Below are 19,680 nucleotides of genomic sequence, written 5' to 3'. Positions count from 1 at the left end.
TATCGAGGTTATAGAGTCAATAGTTTTTTAAAAATCAGTTTTCCTTGCAGAGTAACAGTCACTTCTGATCCTCAGTCTAGAGTTGAATACCCCGTTTCTGAATACAGTACTTAATGGCTCATTTGAGGAATTTCCAAGACTGCTTTTGACTATTTACAGTTCATACAACTACATTTCTAATCTAATCTTAAAAGTAAGATGTGAGGGGTGGCTGGGTAGCTCAGCCAGTTAAGCGTCTGCCTTCGGCTCAGGACATGATCCCAGGGTCCTGGGATCCAGTCTTGCATTGGGCTCCCTGCTCAGCAGGGAGACTGCTTCCCTCTTTCCTTTTGACCCTCTCCCCCTCATGCTTGCTCTCTTTCCCTCTCCCTCTCCCTCTCAGATAAATAAGCAAAACCTTAAAAAAAAAAAAAAAAAGATGTGACTTCACCATACTGTTTGGAAAATGGGAGGGGCAGAAGGAGAGGGAGAATCTCAAGCAGACTCCCCTCTGAGCGTGAGCCCCGAGCTCGGTCTCACGAGATCACGGCCTCAGCTGGGCTCTCAACCAGATGAGCCACGCAGGTGCCCCTCCAGCATGGTTTGGTATGTCCGGTTGGACAAGGGCCGATCCTTAAAATTACCAGAAATGCACCAGGGAGAAAAGTTATGCAGGCAAAGGAGAAAGCATGACTCATACACAGATGCAGACATGGCCTCAGCATTGAGGAGAAAGCCCTGGGCACATACTGGTCACTAAATAATGTGTGATGGTGGGTTAGTGGGTACGTGGGGACAGAGCCAGTGAGACTGCAGGTGGCAGAACTGGGAGAAACAGAGTTAGAGCAAAGGGGCTAGATCAGATTACAGAGGCATTGAAAACTATGCAAGAAGTTTGGGAGAGATAGGATGAGAGCTTTGTCTTCAGTTAGCTGAAAAAGTCCTTTTCATCCCAATGTCCTCAAAGACAATCCAGATGGTAACTCAGAGCCCAGACCAAATGGTCAGAAATAATAATGATAGCAAACATCAAACTTGTCTGATCATACTCTAATTTTATAAATATATATACACATTTATTTATATATATAGATAGATAGATATAAATACAGATACATATATATAAATTATTACAGAAAGTATATTATTCTCTCTCATTTTCAGCTCCAAGGATTAACATTCCTAACTAGAAACTATTGTCTGTCAGAGCTCTATCTGAACAACAATGCCATATTTGACATAGAAGGTATGTCTTCAATGTTTTCTGCTGACTGAATAGATTTTCACCTGAGTAAGAACTAATAACTATCATACTGCTAATGGCATGCAAATATCTATTGGAACATTTCTGGTGAAAATATGGGATGAAATTCATTTTTTAACATGTTCTTGTATACATTTCATTTTGAAAAATGTGCTCCAGATTACAGTCTTATTGTAATATTGGGTCCTGTGCCTTATTCAAAATGTGAAAGAATCTTGTTTTAAATAGAAATTATGCCATGCTCCTGCATAGCTGGACACAAAGTGGGTATTAGGGAAGCAAATTTTAACAATGTTTGGGAGCATTAATCAATATAAAAACTTCACAAATAGCCTTACTGTTTTCAGTGGCTATGATTTTTAGCAGCCAAATTCCTCTTTTCACTCTGAGTTAATTTTACATGCGTAACTATCTCTAAGTTGATGATTTCAAGTCAGGTATAAAAGCACACGATGTACTAGGATCACGAAATACAAAGAGGCACAGCCCAAAACAATCTTTTTAAATTTCATGTATCATAGAGTCAAAATGTCATAAATTTTAAGATCCACCATGATTCCATGTACCACGGAGAAAGAAACTTTGCCAAGTCAGCTGCGATGTGGCCTGTGGTAAAGACACAGCCCACTTCCATTTCTGTTAAAATTGTGGGAATATGCGAAATTTAGAATCAGCACAAATAATATGAATATGTGGCTTCCCGTTGTGTAAAGAAAATATTTAACTGAGCAATTTTGGGAAAGGTACTGAATTAAATGAGTGGTTTTTTTCCCCTTGATTGACATTATGAATCTAAGTAACACTGACAAAACAAAACACAACAAAAAGAAGAAGAGTAAAGAAAATAACCCCTCCAAAATCAAGCAAACAAAATTATTGCTACAGGAAAAAAAAAAAAAAAAGAAAACAATAACAGTGGAAAGAAGAAGTTGGTTCTACATGTCCACATCACACTCAATTATTCGAATTCTTGTGCTTTGTTGCATATTTAATGACAAATCACATTATTATTAATAATGACTCCTTGTACCAACTGAAATGTGTTTTTTGCTTTTGTTTAGCTGGCATGTTTAATTAGCACTGAGAATGTTTAAAATCTTGTTAAAAAAAAATGTCTTTCAGGCCTGCACTCTCTGCCTTCATTGTACTTGCTCCTGCTTCACCACAATGAGCTAACAAACATTGACGCCACAGTGAAGGAATTAAAGGGGATGCCAAATCTGAAGATCCTAAGTATTTGTTTGTTTGCTTCTATGGCCATAAGTTAAAAGAGTAACGACACAGGACAGGGGTCATTTTTTAAGTTTAAAATTGATCAATGTTTATAACAAAATCCTTAAATATTCTTGAAAATAAGATTTAATCTTATTCTCTTTTAAAACATGTTCTTGCAAGAAAAACAGATGGAAAACATTTTTTGAGACATGACATGGCATGCCAAAGGGAAGTGACAAAAGCGACAAAACGTTTACCTGTTTAAGTCTGTGTATTTGGTTTTATCTCAGAACTAAGTTTTAGCACGCGTTGTATGATTCCATTTACATGACGTGTCCTGAATAGACACACCTATGGAGATAACCACACTGAGTGATAGATTCTTATTTGTCCAGGACTGGGCAAGAGGGGACCAGGGAGCCTAGTTAAAGAAAAGGAGGTGTGGGGTTCTTCTAGGAGTGATGAAAATGTTTTACAATTGACTGTGGTGATGGTTGGCCAACTCTTCGAATATACTAAAAAACATTAATTGTATACTTACAATGGGCGAATCATGTGGTATATGAATTATATTAATAAAACTGACACCAAAAGATAAAAGTTAAGTTTTCTTTTTTTTTAAGCTTTCCAGTAGGTGAACAGCAAATTTCATTCATGTATATTGAATCACACCCAGCAAAGAGGTAACCTACGCCGTGGAAGAAACTGTGGAATGGGTTGGAAAAATAAATAATACAGAGTTCTTGCTCAATAAGCTCATAATCTTGAAGGGTAAATAATGCGCACAGGATTGCAACAGAGGATGAAATTTTCTGGGTGTACCAAGGGAAAAGACACTCAGACTGATGAATGGGTTCTCAAACTTGAGAGTTAGGAGACTTGTTTATATAATGTCATGAAATAGATGTTTTTTTTTTCTATTCATTTTCTATTCACTTCTAAGAATTGCCTGAAACAATGTTTTGAATATGTGCAAACTGGTGTTGATGGTGAAAGTTCTGATCAGATCAATACATAGAGTAATTATAGTTTTCATATGCTTTCAGTGCTAATCAGTAATAACATCTACTGTATTGAGGAGAAATGACTCATGTGCTTATATGTACATTGTTTAAACCCAAATATTAAAACTATACCAAGTTCATGGGAATTCCATGCTTCTTTTTTGTTAATCTAAAATCGTGTTGATTTTCCCTTTGAAAAGAAGTTTCACAAACATACAATAATTTGAGTTGATTCCCACATCCCACATCTCCCCTAAGCACATCCACTCAGGCCAGAAACTGTACATTTGGTCAAGACCATTCACACTCCCTTACCGTCCTTACCCACTCACTAGTCACTATGAACCTATCACCACCCTTTCTTCTCTGCTTCCCCCTGGGTTTTCATTATCTCCTGTTAGTTCCCATCTTGTTCTTCTCAGAGCATAGGTCCGAGGGGCACATTTCTTTTTTTTTTAGAGAGGCCAATGTGGGGCTCGATCCCAGGACCCTGAGATCAAGACCTGAGCTGAAGGCAGAGGCTTAACCCACTGAACCACCCAGGCGCCCCATGGGGTGCATTTCTATTGACTACACACTGGATGGTGTCCTCTGGAGCTGGCAACATGGCTGCTTTGCTACCTTAGACACCTTTTAACTGCAAATAAACCCTTGCTTATTTTTGAAACATGGTAAGTTCTGTGAAAGACTCAGCACTGGCCTGTGCCCTGGAACCATCTGGCCCTTGTGCGCTGAACAAACACTTCTGTGATGCACAGACTGACTCTGCTAGATCTGGAAATCTCACTTACCTTTGTTTTTCCATAAAATGGGCTACTAGCTAGCTCTCAGGATCACCTCAAATATTAAGCTAACTCCATAAGACATGTCTTTAAAGAGCATTTCCTGACATTGATGTTATTTTGAAGCAGTGACAAAAACAAAAATGGTTTTACTATGGATTATGTAAATTAGATGATGAATTAAGATGCTCACAGTCTTGAAAGTCTGCTGAGTAGTAAATAGATTTTTAACAATATAACTGACATCTGAAATAATAATTGTTATAACAACAACATATTTGAATGTCTTCCCTGTTGAGAAAATGCTTTCTTATTATAGTCTTGTTTAAATCTTCACAGAAATCCTATGATGTGATTAGAATGACTTCCTCTTGAATGGTGGGAATGCAAGTGTCCGACCTTTAACCAAACTACTAAGAAATGTCGAAACTTAAACTCATGCCTTGTTTCTTTGTTTCGCATTTATTCATTCACTTGTTTAATAAGTATTTATCTTTTATTCATCCATTAAGTAAATATTTATCATGCGACACTCTAATACATGGTGACACAAAAGTCCCATGGTTTATGGTTTTATAACTTTTGGCCTAAATATTTTTCAGAGAGCTGAGGGAGATTGATATGAAACTAATTGGATGATTTGCTAAATGTAAGAACTCAATAATTTAAGGAAACTTATCTTACGATACAAGATTTGGAAGTTAGCAGCCAAGGTCGTCCTCTCATAGTCAACAGGATTATGAAGAACGAAGGTGCCTGGCCCAGGAGTGAGGAGTGTCTGAAATCCAGTCCATGCCCCCCTTATTCAGCATGTGTGTGTGAGCACAGACTTGTGTCAGCCCTGAGGTGGGGTACAGGAGGGTCTTTTCCAGTTCTTGAAAGGCTGTTCTGCCAACCTGGTAGTATAATGTCCCTATCATAACCCGTCACAACAGTTTAAGTGACCTCTACTTAAGATCATAGTGATTATAATTCAAGTTACATAACCACAATGGTTCCAACTGAGAATCTTTGTAGTGAGGTCATTTTTTGAAATGGAGCGAATGCTGTGTCCAATTTCTCAAAGAAAGCATTTTTAGAAAAGTTTTGGTAGCAAATAATGCATACTGTGAACACTTGACCCATTTTGGTTAAAGATATTATGTGGGAAAAAAGTTTCCAAGTACTAGACTACTAATTGTATTGGGGCAGTAATGTGCCCAGATTCAGTTTCTATGAGCCTCATTTGCAATCACAGATTAGATTCAGTTCATTAATTAAAATGAGAGATCCATGTACTTTCAATGTTAAAATTTTTGCCTTTTCAAGCCCTAAAACCGTATAAAGTGCTGAAATGTTGTTATTATTCCACTCCAATTACAAGGTCTTTAGAGGGTGAGAAAACAGCCTGGAGGGGAAACCTTTAATCCATTTTGGCATTTTCCCCTCCATTGGCGTTTATGAGGAGGATTGCCAAGAGATGGCCCAGGAGAAGCAGGGCTGGGAGCTTCAGGGAGGCCTAACCCAGCTGCTGAGTGTGAGGTCCTGGAAACTGGAATTCCCGACTTCCAGGCTGAGTCAGGAGGGCCCCACCTCTTCTCTCCAGGCGTCTACCTTTCCACACCCTTCCTCTCCAGCTCCATTTTCCTCTTCCCTCCCTTTCTGCAAAGTCTTCCTAAGTCAGGATCTACTTCCTGGCTGATGACTTTCCCTGACCTTCCGTCTCCCTGCCTCTTTCCTAGCACATGGGGAGAACAGCACCACCATCACTCACAAAATACTTACATTCTCCCGTTCCTAAAATCTTACTTTCCTCATTTCTCTCAAGTTTTGTTTGTTTCATTAAGCTCCACTGTTGGAAATTACACTTAGACCCCTACATTCCTTAATTTTTAGGACTTGCTTCCTAGTGGTGATTTAAGGATTCTTCATTAGAGACAGAATGCCCCTTTCAGGAGAGGGTCTCCATTTTCTTCAGGTTCTACTCTAAAACATTTTCTATCCTTCTTCACTTGGCCCCAGTCCACCACTGACTGCAAATAGCCAGGGGCTGAAGAGGGACACTGAGATCAGGGTGTGACTATGATCTCATCAGTCTCTTCATCTGAGCCTCTACCTGAAATGCCCTTCAAGTTGGGACCGCCCCTCCCAAACGACAAAACAGAACAATCACCCAATAAAAAGAGCCAAGTGGGTCTTCCTATTTGTGGTGAAGAAGAGCATATTTTGACTCTTCCAACTCTCTTCATCCCCTGCTTTAGTCCAAGCTCCCCTTTCAAAAATTGAGGATGATGTCCATATTCAGTACAAGCACATGGTGTGCAGTGGCCCATAGATGTTAAGGCAAGATGGTGGTAAGGATGGAGGGCCTGACCTAACTAAGCAACCTTGAACCAGAACCTCAAAATCATAGTGTCTGACCATTGACAGCTAGACTCACTCCCACAGGCTGGTCTGCATAGACATAGGACATTGTGACTTTTAACTTCTCTGTATCATTTTCCCCATATATTAAAAGGGATATTTTGGAGCACCTGGGTGGCTCAGTCAGTTAGGCCTCCAACTCTTGATTTTGGCTCAGTTCATGATCTTAGGGTCATGGGATCAAATCTCATGTCAGGCTCCATGCTTAGCAGAGTCTGCTTCTCTCCCTCTCTCTCTCCCTCTGTTCCTCCCCATGCACTGTCTCTCTCTCTCTCTCAAGTAAAGAAATAAATCTTTTTAAAAAGTGGATGTTTTGGTACATTACCAATCAACTCAACTTTCTTTCAATGGTGGTCTGAAAAACTAATGTTCATTTAAATGATGCTTCTTAATTTAGCTTCTAAAGTTTTAAAAAATTGACTGAAGCCAGCTATTTGGATAATTTTTTCTCCTCTGTTTCAGTAATAAGTAGCTTCATACATGGGACTAATGTAATTCAAGCTTGTGCAGTAAGGTAGTAAAGGCATCTTGATATATTATTGGATAGATGTAAATTGCTTAGACTCAGAATCCCAAATTAAGATAAGCAAGACAGTGCTGGCGCCACGGAGGTGTACTCCATAAGTAGCCTAGGGGGAAAGTGGATTAAATAGTATTAACCTATTGAAAGTGAAAGTGTAAGCAATTTTGCTTCATAGTTTCTAAAGGAATGTACCCATACATCACAGGAGGCCTTCAGAACTTTCAGACACAGGAAACTGATTTCATATCTTAGAAACTTAATTTATGATAATTTTATAGCAGCAATCCAAAACTCATAAATCCAAAATGTTAAATGTTTAATAGTCTGGAAGAGGGGGAAAAAAAAGAGTTGAAAATAAGATTGCCTCTTTCTAAAACTTAAGAGCAAAGAAAAAAAGGAAAATCATAAAGACGAGATGACTCTTAAATTATTCATTTCTATTTTTTTTTAAAGCTAATTTAAGCAGAGGCTGGGCTACCAGCCCATTGTTCTGACCTGTGGTCCCTTAGATTTTACATTAGGATGAGATAAACAGTGAGCCATACATAAGGGCATCAAGTTTTCAGTACTGGGACGTGTTATTCATAAGTCCTGTAACAGCAGTAAGTCTAAATCTGATGTTCTGTTTCGCTGAAGCTAGAAGATTTTTCAATTTACGTAAAGAAGTGACTTAACTGAAGACTGGGAGAAGCCAAGAGAAGACATGAAATAGGAATGTTCCCAGAGGGAAAAGAGTATGAAGGGGATGCAAAGAGTAAACGTCATTCGTTCCTGTTTTGTGAACATCATAGGCAGCAGCAGATTCCACTCCCCGCTGCCAGAATGGACCACAGGGTTCTGAGTTGACAGATGGGATTCTCCAACGCAGCAACCGCAGAGCAGACTTCTGCACTAAAGCATTTGTGATGGGACTTTCTCTTCCTCCTGAACTCTCGTTAGCAACGATTTTTTGCTTTTCCATCACTGAAGGACGTTCTTTTCTCTTTCTGACTCAAACTACAATGCGTGGTCCCTGTGGATCTTTTAAGAACCTGTCCTTATTACTGGTTTAATATACATCCGTTCTACTCCCTGTCCAGTACTTATAATTATTGGTTACCACTATAAATTCCCTCCCTTTTAAGCTTAAAATGTAAACCCTGTCACTCGAGAAATCTTGCAAATCTTCCATTTCATTTTTCCTCTCCTTCCCTCACTGCACACACATTTCCTGTCTTTTTAAATTCTTGGGTGCTCCTGGCTCTCCAGCTTCTTTTCTGCCTTCTTCATTCTGAGAGCTTTCCTTTAAGAGCTACCAGGTGTCTTCCATTGCCGGCTCTAAGTCCTTCTAAAGCTCAAGTTTTCCACAGGGAAGAGCGATATGTAATGATTTGATTAGCCAGAAAAGTTTGTGTTTATACAATAAATATCAAAATGTTTTATAACCTACAGGGAAAACATCTAGAGGAGTTAATTTTTTCGGTTTTTAGCAAAATCGCTGAGTTCTAAGCACGCCCTTGTCTTCTTTATGTTGCCAGCTGCTCTTTCCTGGGCTTTTAATGCTTAATATTTTCGTGCTTTTATCAAGCCTCTCTCTATTTTACAGTCAAATGCCACAGCGCTACTCCCAAATTTAACATGTGCAATAAAGGAGCCCCATTTCGGGAGGGAGTGATGTGGTTATACGATGGCTGGAACTCTTTCTCCTACTGCCACCTAGTGGTAATTCTCCTCCCCAGACGTTTTTTTCCCCGAAGAGCCGTCTGCAAATTAATTGCATGTAGGCCGACTCCAAGAGCTAAAGATACCCACGTGGAAATCATAAAAGTTTTATTTCACATTGTATTAAAATAACCCTGTTTAATATATCCAGAGAAGAATAGAGTAGCGATACTACTCTTTCCCTAAAAATAAAACTCTCACAACTTCTAGTTGAAGATTTAAAAAAATGTACCTGCATGTGAATGCGTAGAGCCCGCGACGTCAGCCACGCCAGGAGCTCTTGCACCTGCGCTTGCTTCCCACCTCCAGCCACTGTGGGACACAGCCTGATTCATGAGGGACTCCGGCACCTGAGCTAAGGAAGTCAGAGGCACGTGCGTCTGGCCAGAAGGAGACACCATCCAAGATCAGCACCAGCTCAGGTCTGTTCCTGCGGAGATGTGAAGCGGCTACAGGCGTTTAGGTACTCAGATATATGTGCAGTGGTTTTAAGTGGAGAAGGAAAACTTTATTTGGTTCGTGCCATGTACGGCACCTCTATCCATCTCCAGGCGGCACCCGTGTGACCTCTGAGACTGGAAGAAAACCAAGTGAACAAATCCTGTCACAGAGAACAGCATCAAGACCCCCACAGAGCTGATCTCTTGTTCTTCCTTTACTGATTAACTGATGGCTAAAATTTTCCTCGTTCGTGGTAGAATTGGGTCAACACTATGTCTCCAGCACCTCGCACGGTTCTTAGTATATACAGTAAGCACTCAGGAAATATTTGTTGAACGAATGACTTTCACAAATGAGAAATAAGTGCTGCTCTGAATAAGTGAGATTAGGGAGGCCACTGGTTTGGTTTATGAAGCAGAATTTTACATGTTCTTACGTTTCATATTAATTCTGCAATTTCCTAAAGTTTATCCAGTGATAAATGAAACCAGTTTTGAAATCTGACATCTTAATTTGGATTCTTTCTTTGCAGCTCTCCACCAAAACCCTTTGTGCCAATATAACCTGTACCGTTTATATATAATCTACCACCTTCCAGAAGTACAATTTCTTGACCGAAAACGTAAGGATGCCTCTTACAGAGAAATATTTGAAAGGCAGTCTTATAGTTCACTAGTTTAAAAATGCTGAATGTCTTTGAAAATAGTTCTCTTTGTAAGTGGAAGTTTTTCAATGATTTATTTTTGAAATTTTTGCTCTGTGAAATTTGCCCTAGTTTAGGAATTGATTTCTCTTGATCACTATGGAAAAGGCCATCTAACTGAGTGTGAGAATAGGTCTCCTCATCCTGATTTGGACATGAATGTGTTGAATGCCAAATCATCTATTCCTGGTATTTTAGTGTTTTATTTCACAAATGAAAGAACTGGACTAAATCTCTTAAGGCTTATTTAAGTTCTAAAAATTGTATTCTTTGCAATTCTGTAAACATATATATTAAAACTTATATATTCAATGATAACTTCTTTATGAAGACATCTTAAACATTGTAGACAAACTATCATGTCTGATTTATCTGAGCCACAAAGATCAGCAGCCTCACTGCATTTACTTTACATTTCGGGGGAGCCTCTCTTACCTCCAAGTGTATTCCCCATCCCTCTACCTACCTTTCTATCTCTATAGGTTTGAACATTCTTAATAATTTATTACTAACTCCCCAACAAGGATATATAAAACCTATATTTATTCCTGTTATTCCTCACAGCCCTGAGGAAAGGAAGGACAGTATCATAGCTATGATTGCAGCCATCCAAGGTGATGTGTTAGAAAGTGTTTGGGATGCATTAGGAGGATCTGTGCCTTGCGACATGAATGGCATATACTGAGCATTTGTAAGATTATGGAAATCACTGTGACTGCCCTTCACGGTTTTGACAGTGTGTTCACATATAACGTAGTTCAGATAAACACATTATTGAAACTCTTCAATTGTATTCTGAATGCCTCTGCATCTCTATAATGCCCTGCAATAACATTACTATTTGCATTTGTCAGAAGTTACAGAAGATGAGAGAAGATCAATGATAACCATTTTTAACCACAAAAGGACTCATGTCGTTCAATCAATAGCGTTCGGAAGAAGAGTAGATGCCTCGTGGAATCCTAGAGCACCACTTAAACAAAAACCAGCCCAGAGAGTACCTCCAGGTATTTTGAAAAAGAAGAAAAATGAAATTAAAATTGCTCAGACTTTGGCTAACTGGATTGTAATAGTAACAACTGCAATTTATAATAAGTGAAATATCTACATAGTGAAATGAATATTTTCCAATTTTATTAGTCTAATTAAAGCAATATGCAATTTTATCTTCATTTGTATATATTAAATTAAGTGAAGTAATAATGATAACAATGATATATTTTCTTGAAGTTCTTACTTCAGTTTCTAGTACAGTATAAAAGGCTCAGTAAATAATCTGTTGTTACTATTACCACTATCACTGGGTAGTTTCACCAATTAAAACTATAAGTTGCTGATAATACGGAAAAAAATATTAAGAAGAAAGATAGATCATCTGCAATTCCTTTACCCAGAAATAATCACTGTTAATGTTTTGGTTGGATTCATATACCTTCAGTGATGTTTCATTTGTTGGAATTTAATTTCTTATACGTAACAGAAATACAACTTCAGTGACTTAAGGAAGTAGAGTTTTTCTCACACAGCAAAGAGTACAAAGGTAGGGTGTGCCGTGTTAGCACAAAGTTCAATGATATCATTGGTGTTCAAGAATATATCCATATCTACTCTTAGTGTGCTTTTTGGTTACAAGGTGGCTGTTACATCACCAGGCATCACAGGAGATAGGGAAAAAAAAAAGGTGCAAAGACAAAAACATTTTCTTCATGACACTTTGCCCAAGAGACAAACATAGATTTTCCAAAAAATAAACCAAAAAATATTTTTTTAAAGATTTTATTTATTTATTTGACAGAGAGAGATCACAAGTAGGCAGAGAGGCAGGCAGAGTGGGGGGGGGGAGCAGGCTCCCCGCTGAGCAGAGAGCCCGATGTGGGGCTCAATCCCAGGACCCTGGGATCATGACCTGAGCCAAAGGCAGAGGCTTTAACCCACTGAGCCACCCAGGTGCCCCCCAAAAAATATTTTATAGAAATGTAGGAAAAAATATTAAATTGGGAAATAATTTTGAAGAAATTGCCCAGAATGCAGCATAGAGAAAGAAGAAGTAGAAAATACTAATTAGCTGTGAGACAAGAAGACATTAGAAACAGAAGGTCCAGTATCAGCTTATCTTTCCTGCAAGGAAAAAATAGAGAAATTGGGCAGAGGGCAATGTTTGAACTGATAATGACTGAAGATTTTCCAAATTTGATAAGCTATGAATCCTTAGATATTCAAAGACATAAATAACATACAGCGATGACAAAAACCCACACTGAAGGCAAAATGATCTAAAAATAGAATGAAAAAGGACATTACCTATAAATAATAATTTATAGATTCACAACAAAATCCCCAACTGCAATTATGAAGTCAGAATACAGTGATCCAAGACTTTTAAAATGCTAAGGAAAAGTAATTGTCAACCAAAAGTTCTACAACTAGCTAAGCTAATCAAAAATGAGCAAGAGATGAAAAAAAAAAAAAGGCAAAATCAAGACTTTACCCTCAACTTTTTAATGTGAGACATTTTCTAATAGAGGAAACCTTGAAGGAATATTAAATACCTACATATGCTCATATATGATATGATTATTAGTATTCTGCCCTTTTCACCCTTCATAGATGAGGCTTTGCCTTTTTCTTCATTAAGGACTTCCTCAGAAGCTTCTAGTTACGTCTGATTGGAAATCACCAACTCAATGTAAACTGGAAAACATCAAAATACCACTGAACAATTTAAATGTTTTACTTGTTGACATCATGACTTTTCACTCCTAAATAATTTAGCCTATAAGTTTAAAAATAAGGACACTGTCCTATATGCCCTCAATGCCACCATCATACCTAAAAAAATACTTTGTGTACAGATATTATTTAACATACAATAATACATATTCAAAGTTTCCCAGTTGGTTCAAGATGGTTGCTGTAGCTGCTTTTTCAACCCAGACATCAGTCAAGGTTCATAATTACATCTGGTTGTTATGGACCTTTATTCTTTTAAAATTTAAAATAAATTTTTTTTTTAAATTTATTTGACAGAGAAAGAGCACAAGTAGGCAGAGAGGCAGGCAGAGAGAGGGGCAAGAAGGTTCCCTGCTGAGCACAGAGCTCGATGCGGGGCTTGCTCTCAGGACCCTGAGATCATGACCTAAGCCGAAGGCAGAGGCTTAACCCACTGAGCCACCCCGGCACCCCTAAAATAAATTTGTAAACTTGTTTCCATGACTTTTTAGAGACTAGGCCAGTTACCCTTTAGAATGCATCAATTTGTATGATTGTTTCCATGAGGTGTCATTGAACTTGCTCCTTTAGTGACTCCATGTCCTGAAGAATGGAAAAAATGTCTGTAAGCCATGTTCTGGATGCAGAAGGGACTAGTGTAGCACATTGGTTCTGCCAATGTGGTCCCCAGACCAGTAACAGCAGCATCACTTAAGAACTCATTATGAATGCAAAATCTTACCCCCAAAGAGATCTACTGAATTAGAAACTCCAGGACCCAGAAAGCTGTGTTTTAACAAGCCTTTCAGGTGATCCTGAGACACATACCAGTTAAAGAACCACCCGTGTAGAGGAAAGAGCACAATACACAAGTTTTGGGATCAGATCCCCCTAGGTTTGAACACCAGCTGTGTTAGTAGTTAGAAGTTTTATTAGCCTGGACATGAATTTGTTTCAGCTTTCTGATTCTTAAAAATAGGGACTGTATCTTCCTCTGGCTATGACGACACTCAGTATGGAAACATTGCAACTCCTGATCTACCACATATCAAGGGCGCGATAAACTGAGCTGCTCTTAGTCTTGACCTTGGTTTTCTTTCACTTCATGTTAAGATGCGCAAACTGAACGTTATCAGATTAGTCTGAGTGAACCAGGCTGTGCTAGGAAATGCATCCCCACATAGAAAATCTCCACTCCTAAAAATAGCTTACATAGTAACAAGCAATGTAAGACAACCCTATATGTTTTTCTGGCTACTATTGTTACAGGTGTGAGGAGGACCAATGATCACGATGTTTAGTACTTTTCTTTGGTGCAATCAGATTGCTTTTGAAAAAACTACTAGCATTTTATTCTCTTTACTGCTTTTCCATATTAAGCCTCTAAAAACAAAATCAGAGGGAGAAAGAATAGGGAGAGTGTTTTATTGCACTTGAGAGTTGTTCTTATTAATTCATAGCTATGTTGACTGTTGTCCTCTTAAAAATTGGCAGGACTCTAATCTCATTTCCTACAGAATGCCAATATATCATAGCAACTAAATAGTATTTTTAGTCCAATACTTTAGCTTGGCTTATTTTAGCTTATCTTAGTAGCTGACCATGTATAATGAAACTAATAAAACCCACTATATAATAGGTTTTTAATACATATCTTAGAGTTTTATAGTTTCTGTATTTGCTTTGATGTAAGTCTCATCTTGCTGTGACATGAACATTTAGGATTCTGAATTCTTTTACTGGAAGGAAACCACACCTAAAACTGTTCACACCACATTTTGATTTCATTATCTTTAATCTTAAATTGGGAAAGAAACCAATTATGTTCAAATAGCTCAAGAAGTAAAGGTCAACTTGGAATTTCTTTAAATCCCAGCTATCCATACTTGTCAAATAGATATGAGTAAAATACATGCACCTGTTTCCATTAATGTCTTTCGTGCTTCTTGCACGATAATCAACAACCTCAGAATTAAAACGCTGTGGGCTTTTTATACGGCTTTAAAGAAGTAGGTATTTACAGATTTCCCACCAGCTACCTAAATGGGAAAAGACTTTAAGGGCATTTAAAAGAAATGAAAATAGGGGCACCTGAATGGCTCAGTCGGTTAAGGAGCTGCCTTTGCTCAGGTCATGATTTCAGGGTCCTGGGATGGAGTCCCACGTTGGGCTCCCTGCTCAGTGGAGAACCTTCTTCACCCTCTCCCTCTGTCTTTCCTCCTGATGGTTTTCTATTTCTCTCTCATGCTCACTCTCCTTCTTTCTCTCAAATTTAAAAAAAGAAAAATCTTTAAAAAAAAGAAATGAAATGAAAATATCAAAAAAATTTTTAAATGTCTACTAGCGGTCCAGGTGAAACTGCTGGGTTTCTGTGATATTTGCTCTTTTCCCCTAAATAAGACAGAACTCCAGGTGCTGAGACGAGACTGGGGGATGATGTCCCTGAGCCTGGGCCTAGCAGCTGACGCATGTGCTAGGAAGAGTAAGAAGAAAACCAAAAAGAAAATCAGGTAGACTGTTTAAAAAATGGTAGTTCACCACAGTGGGTGAATCCAGATACAAGGCAAGAAGACAGAATCCAGAGAAAAGTGAAAACTAGAAGTTTTTTCCTAAAGATTTATTTACATAGGGGCACCTGGGTGGCTCAGTGGGTTAAAGCCTCTGCCTTCGGCTCAGGTCATGATCCCAGGATCCTGGGATCGAGCCCCGCATCGGGCTCTCTGCTCAGAGGGGATCTGGCTTCCTCCTCTCTCTCTTCCTGCTTCTCTGCCTACTTGTGATCTCCATCTGTCAAATAAATAAATAAAATCTTAAAAAAAAAAAAGATTTATTTACATATTAGAGAGAGAGCAGGAGTGGGAGGGGCAGAGGAGGAGCAGAATATCTCAGGCCGACTTTGTGCAGAGCGCAGTCTCATGCAGGGCTCAATCTCACGACCTTGAGATCATAACCTGAACCAAAACCAAGAGTTAAATGCTTAAATGATTCTGAAACCCAGGTGGAAAAATAAAAAATTTTTCAAAATTAAAAGTTTTGAGCTGGGGGACTTAAGGTTCAGGAAGCCAGGCTTTAAAGACATCCCTGATTCTGGGTAGCAGTGACACCTGGCAAACCCTGGAAAGCAAATGCCAAGCGCTCTTTGTGCACGAAGCCTCAGAGAGGTAGCAGAGGCCAGTGTGAGATCTGGAGATTGGTTGGGAACTGAGAAACGTGCAGGGTCAGAAGAATCTGTGAAGGCAAAAATCAGCAGGCAGCAGAGCACACCATGGAAGCCAGGCAGGTACCGTCTGCATAGAAAATAATGACTGGGGGCCACTGGCCCTGATGCATGCTATGGAGCACCCTGGGCCAAAGAAATAAACTAAAACTGGGTGCCAGGGTGGCTCAGTCCATTAGCATTCCAGCCCTTGATCTCAGCTCAGGTCTTGATCTCAGGGTTGTGAGTACAAGCCCTGTGTTGGGCTCCACACTTGGTATGGAGCCCACTTGAAAAAAAAAAAAAAAAAGGGAAGAAATTAAAACCACTTTCTTAGGGAGACATCACAAGGAAAAATACATTCCAGAAAGATTAAGAATCTAAATGTAAATGAAAAGTACTGAAAAAAGAAAAAACCTTTTATAATTCTGAGAAGACAGCCAATCAAAGCTTTACATAAGACCTGCGGCCACAGAAATGAAATGTTGACAGATTTAAACTACATATAAATGAAAGCCATTATATGATGAAGGGACAAAATTAAGAGATATTAGAAGAAATCTTTGCAATACATACAATAGGCAGAAGTTAACTCCCATTATATTATAGTGTTTCTATAAATCAATTTGTAAACTCCAAGTTAAAAAAGTGACACAAGCTATGGATAATGCATTTAGAGAAGGGAATAAATGTGATGTCTAATGACCAGACTTCCTAGTGAATGAATAAATGCAAAATAAAACAATGAGATATTATTTTCATCCTGCAGATACTTAGAAGTTGAAAAGGTTAATAAAAGGTGAACAATTAAGGGAGAAAAAGTACAACTTACGTGTTCATGATAAGAGTGTAAATGAGTTCATCTTTCTTGGAAGATCATATGACAATATGGAAGCATCCACCAACATATAAAATGTGCAAATCATTCAACATAGCAATTAAATTTGTAGGCTCTTTGCAGAAGTATTTGCATATATGAACAAAGATGTATATGTAAAGCTGTTCATTGAAACATTTTGTGTAGTAGAAAAAATAGTGAAAATACTCTGGATAGTCCTTCACAGAATATTAAGTTATGGCACATTCATACAGTATGCACTGTTGTACTTGAGAATTATTCTATGATATATTGAGAATAAAACATGCATCATGGAGTAATGTAATACAGAGTACTAACAAAATTGGAGCGGGGTACATATATGCATGTAAGTACATGTGTGTATGCACATAGGAGGCTGGAAACATACATACAAAACTCTAACAGTGATAACCTCCAAGAAGAGGAAGGAGAAAGGTCACAAGAAGTTTCACTCTCTATTGTTTTCACATTTATATCCATTGTAAGCAAAAGGTGCACTTAATAATTTTTTAAAAATGTAGGAGGGGGCACCTGGCTTGGCTCAGTTGAAAGAGCATGGGACTCTTGATTTGAGTTCAAGCCCCACAATAGTGTAGAGATTCCTTAAAAATAAATAAATACATAAATAAATAAATAAATTATTTTTAAAAATGTAAGAAAAGAGTCCGGGGAGATCAGAAAGGGAATGGGAGCCCTGGGTTACCCATTTGTAAAGGACAGGATGCCATGAACTCATCTCCTAAGGCAGAGCTGCTGCTTGCGGATTGGCAGGACTCACATTGTGGGCTTTGGTGGCCCAACAGGTGCTGGTACGTTCCAGAGGCATGAGGCCTCTGGAGAGGAATGAACAAAGCGATGACAGTCTCTGGAAGATACCATAAGAAATCCTGGCTTTGAGGACTAGTCTTTGAGCTCCCAAAGCTAGGAAAGATGGAGATTCTTGTGATCTAGGATTTGTTTATTCGATTTCTTTGAAGTTAATGCCAAGAATCCAAATGGTTTAAACTGACCGAACTATTTCTCCTCATTCAGTCTGTTGGTCCATTTATAGATGCATGTGTCTATCTGGAAAAAAAAAAAAAAAAAAAAAAGGATTGGTTTCTGCATGAGACTCAGTATCTTAATTACAAAAATCCCCACGTGGATTCCACTGGTAACTTAATTGATTAAGCATTCTGTTCTCAGTTTTGAGATCTGTATTGAATTAAAGAATCTGCCTTGAAACCTAAGGCAAACCAGAGGCACTATATACCTAAGAGAAAAGTTAAGTTTGAGCTCAGATATCAAGGCATTTTTTGAAGGATTGAACTATTCTATTCATCTAAATAACCATTCAAAAATCAGAGAGTTGGGCTCTAGACTTTTCCTTATCGGAAAAGTTCCATTGTTTTTAAATGCTGAGTAAACATTTGAAAAATACTAATTCAGAAATGTGTTTTTTTTAGATTTTGCTTTTGCGAATAATGTAGACAAGTAAGTGCTTTTTAACTTTTATTATCAAATTATTTCATAATTGCATTGACTTTAAATTATCTTCGTTTCCCAAAATAGATTTTAATGAGTTAAAAAATGACTAACTTCAATAGATGGGGAAAAAATGCTGTCTTTCTATAAGCTCAAGCTGTTTATTCATATTTGACATACTTAGGTTTTTAATACTATTATTTTAACTAGAAAAAAATGAAAAGCTGATTCAATGCATAAAAAATAAAACCTAAAACTTATTAGCAAATTACAAATGTTTAATATTCCTCTAAATATGTTCAGTGACAGAAGTTATGTAGATTAACATTTAAATTCCTTGGGATTTACATTTTCAAAAGCAAATACTTCATTAAACTATGGAAAACCTTTCAAACTTATGAATATTGATGAACTTTAAAAATCATCATTCTTTTTAAATTTTGCACTTAGGCATTTTTTTCTTTGGATTCAGGGTTGAAAAATATCATCCCCAAACACATTTATAAAATAATAGCATAATGTGGAGAAATCATAACTTTCTAATAAAATGTACTTAAGACACTCATATGCATATGACATCTACAAATACTTTAATCACCTCATTTAGCACTGGCGTCAAGTCATAAACACATTAAGGTGTGAGACCTAAACTGGAATAGCTGATCCCAAATATGTTCATTTAAATATGTTTATTTTAAAAATGTTTATTTTTATGTTTATTTTTATTTTAAATAAACAGTATATACAGTAAAAATAGTATTCCTTATTCTGAGAGTCAATAGAGTCAGTAGAGGCTCAAAGTTATCTGTTAGTGGTACTAGGCTATAAATAGCATAGAAAAATATGGCATTTGTTTAAATTAAAATTTCACTGTGGCTTAATGGATTTTTTTTTTTTTCTGACATGATTGCCATTTTTGCAGAACTGTGTTTGATGACCCAGAAGATGCTGTGTTTGTAAGGTCCCTGAAGAGATCAGCTATGGCTTTTACCTTCCTGAACTGGGACACAGTTCCAACACGAGAGGAAAAATACCTTGATGAGAAAGGCAGAGAACCCGCTCAAATGCTTACAGTTACACTGAGATAGCCCCTAGTATTTCTAGAAATCCTAGTGGATTTTTGTTGTTTATTAAACTTCTCTGTGATCAAGCATATTATACATTTATTATATTATTTGAAACATGTAAACGGAAGCAGAAACACCATTAATATAATCCTCACACATTTTACATTTTTGTTAAAGTAAAACATGTCTACAGAAATGTACACAGATCATTGTGTTCAGCTCAACAGAGTTTCAAAAAAATGAACATGTTCATGTAACAGCAGTCCTAGATCGAGAGAGAGATTATTACCAGCACGTGAACAGCCTCTTCATTCCTGTTACCAGTGCTATTCCCTATCAGGAGTCACCCTTTTAGAGACATCACTGTGAT

At 37.8% G+C, this 19,680-nt stretch overlaps 1 protein-coding gene across 1 annotated transcript in view; it reads left to right on the top strand.

Annotated features, from left to right (window-relative positions):
- The window catches only part of LRRC72 (leucine rich repeat containing 72), a 41,653-nt gene extending 22,265 nt beyond the window's left edge, over positions 1 to 19,388 (top strand). The window contains exons 4-9 of the mRNA XM_032873898.1: positions 1,144 to 1,225; positions 2,366 to 2,476; positions 9,845 to 9,934; positions 10,870 to 11,022; positions 18,225 to 18,252; positions 19,166 to 19,388. Of these exons, the coding sequence (XP_032729789.1) occupies positions 1,144 to 1,225; positions 2,366 to 2,476; positions 9,845 to 9,934; positions 10,870 to 11,022; positions 18,225 to 18,252; positions 19,166 to 19,331 (630 nt within the window). The 3' untranslated portion in view covers positions 19,332 to 19,388. The remainder of the gene's footprint in view (positions 1 to 1,143; positions 1,226 to 2,365; positions 2,477 to 9,844; positions 9,935 to 10,869; positions 11,023 to 18,224; positions 18,253 to 19,165) is intronic.
- The last annotated feature ends 292 nt before the right edge of the window (positions 19,389 to 19,680 follow it).

This window comes from Lontra canadensis, unplaced genomic scaffold (assembly GCF_010015895.1).
Source record: "Lontra canadensis isolate GAN:19392208 unplaced genomic scaffold, GSC_riverotter_1.0 scaffold2, whole genome shotgun sequence".
In the NCBI taxonomy this organism is placed as follows: Eukaryota; Metazoa; Chordata; class Mammalia; order Carnivora; family Mustelidae; genus Lontra; species Lontra canadensis.
The sequence above is the reverse complement of the archived record's forward strand: the minus strand, read 5'-3'. Positions and strand labels throughout refer to the sequence as shown.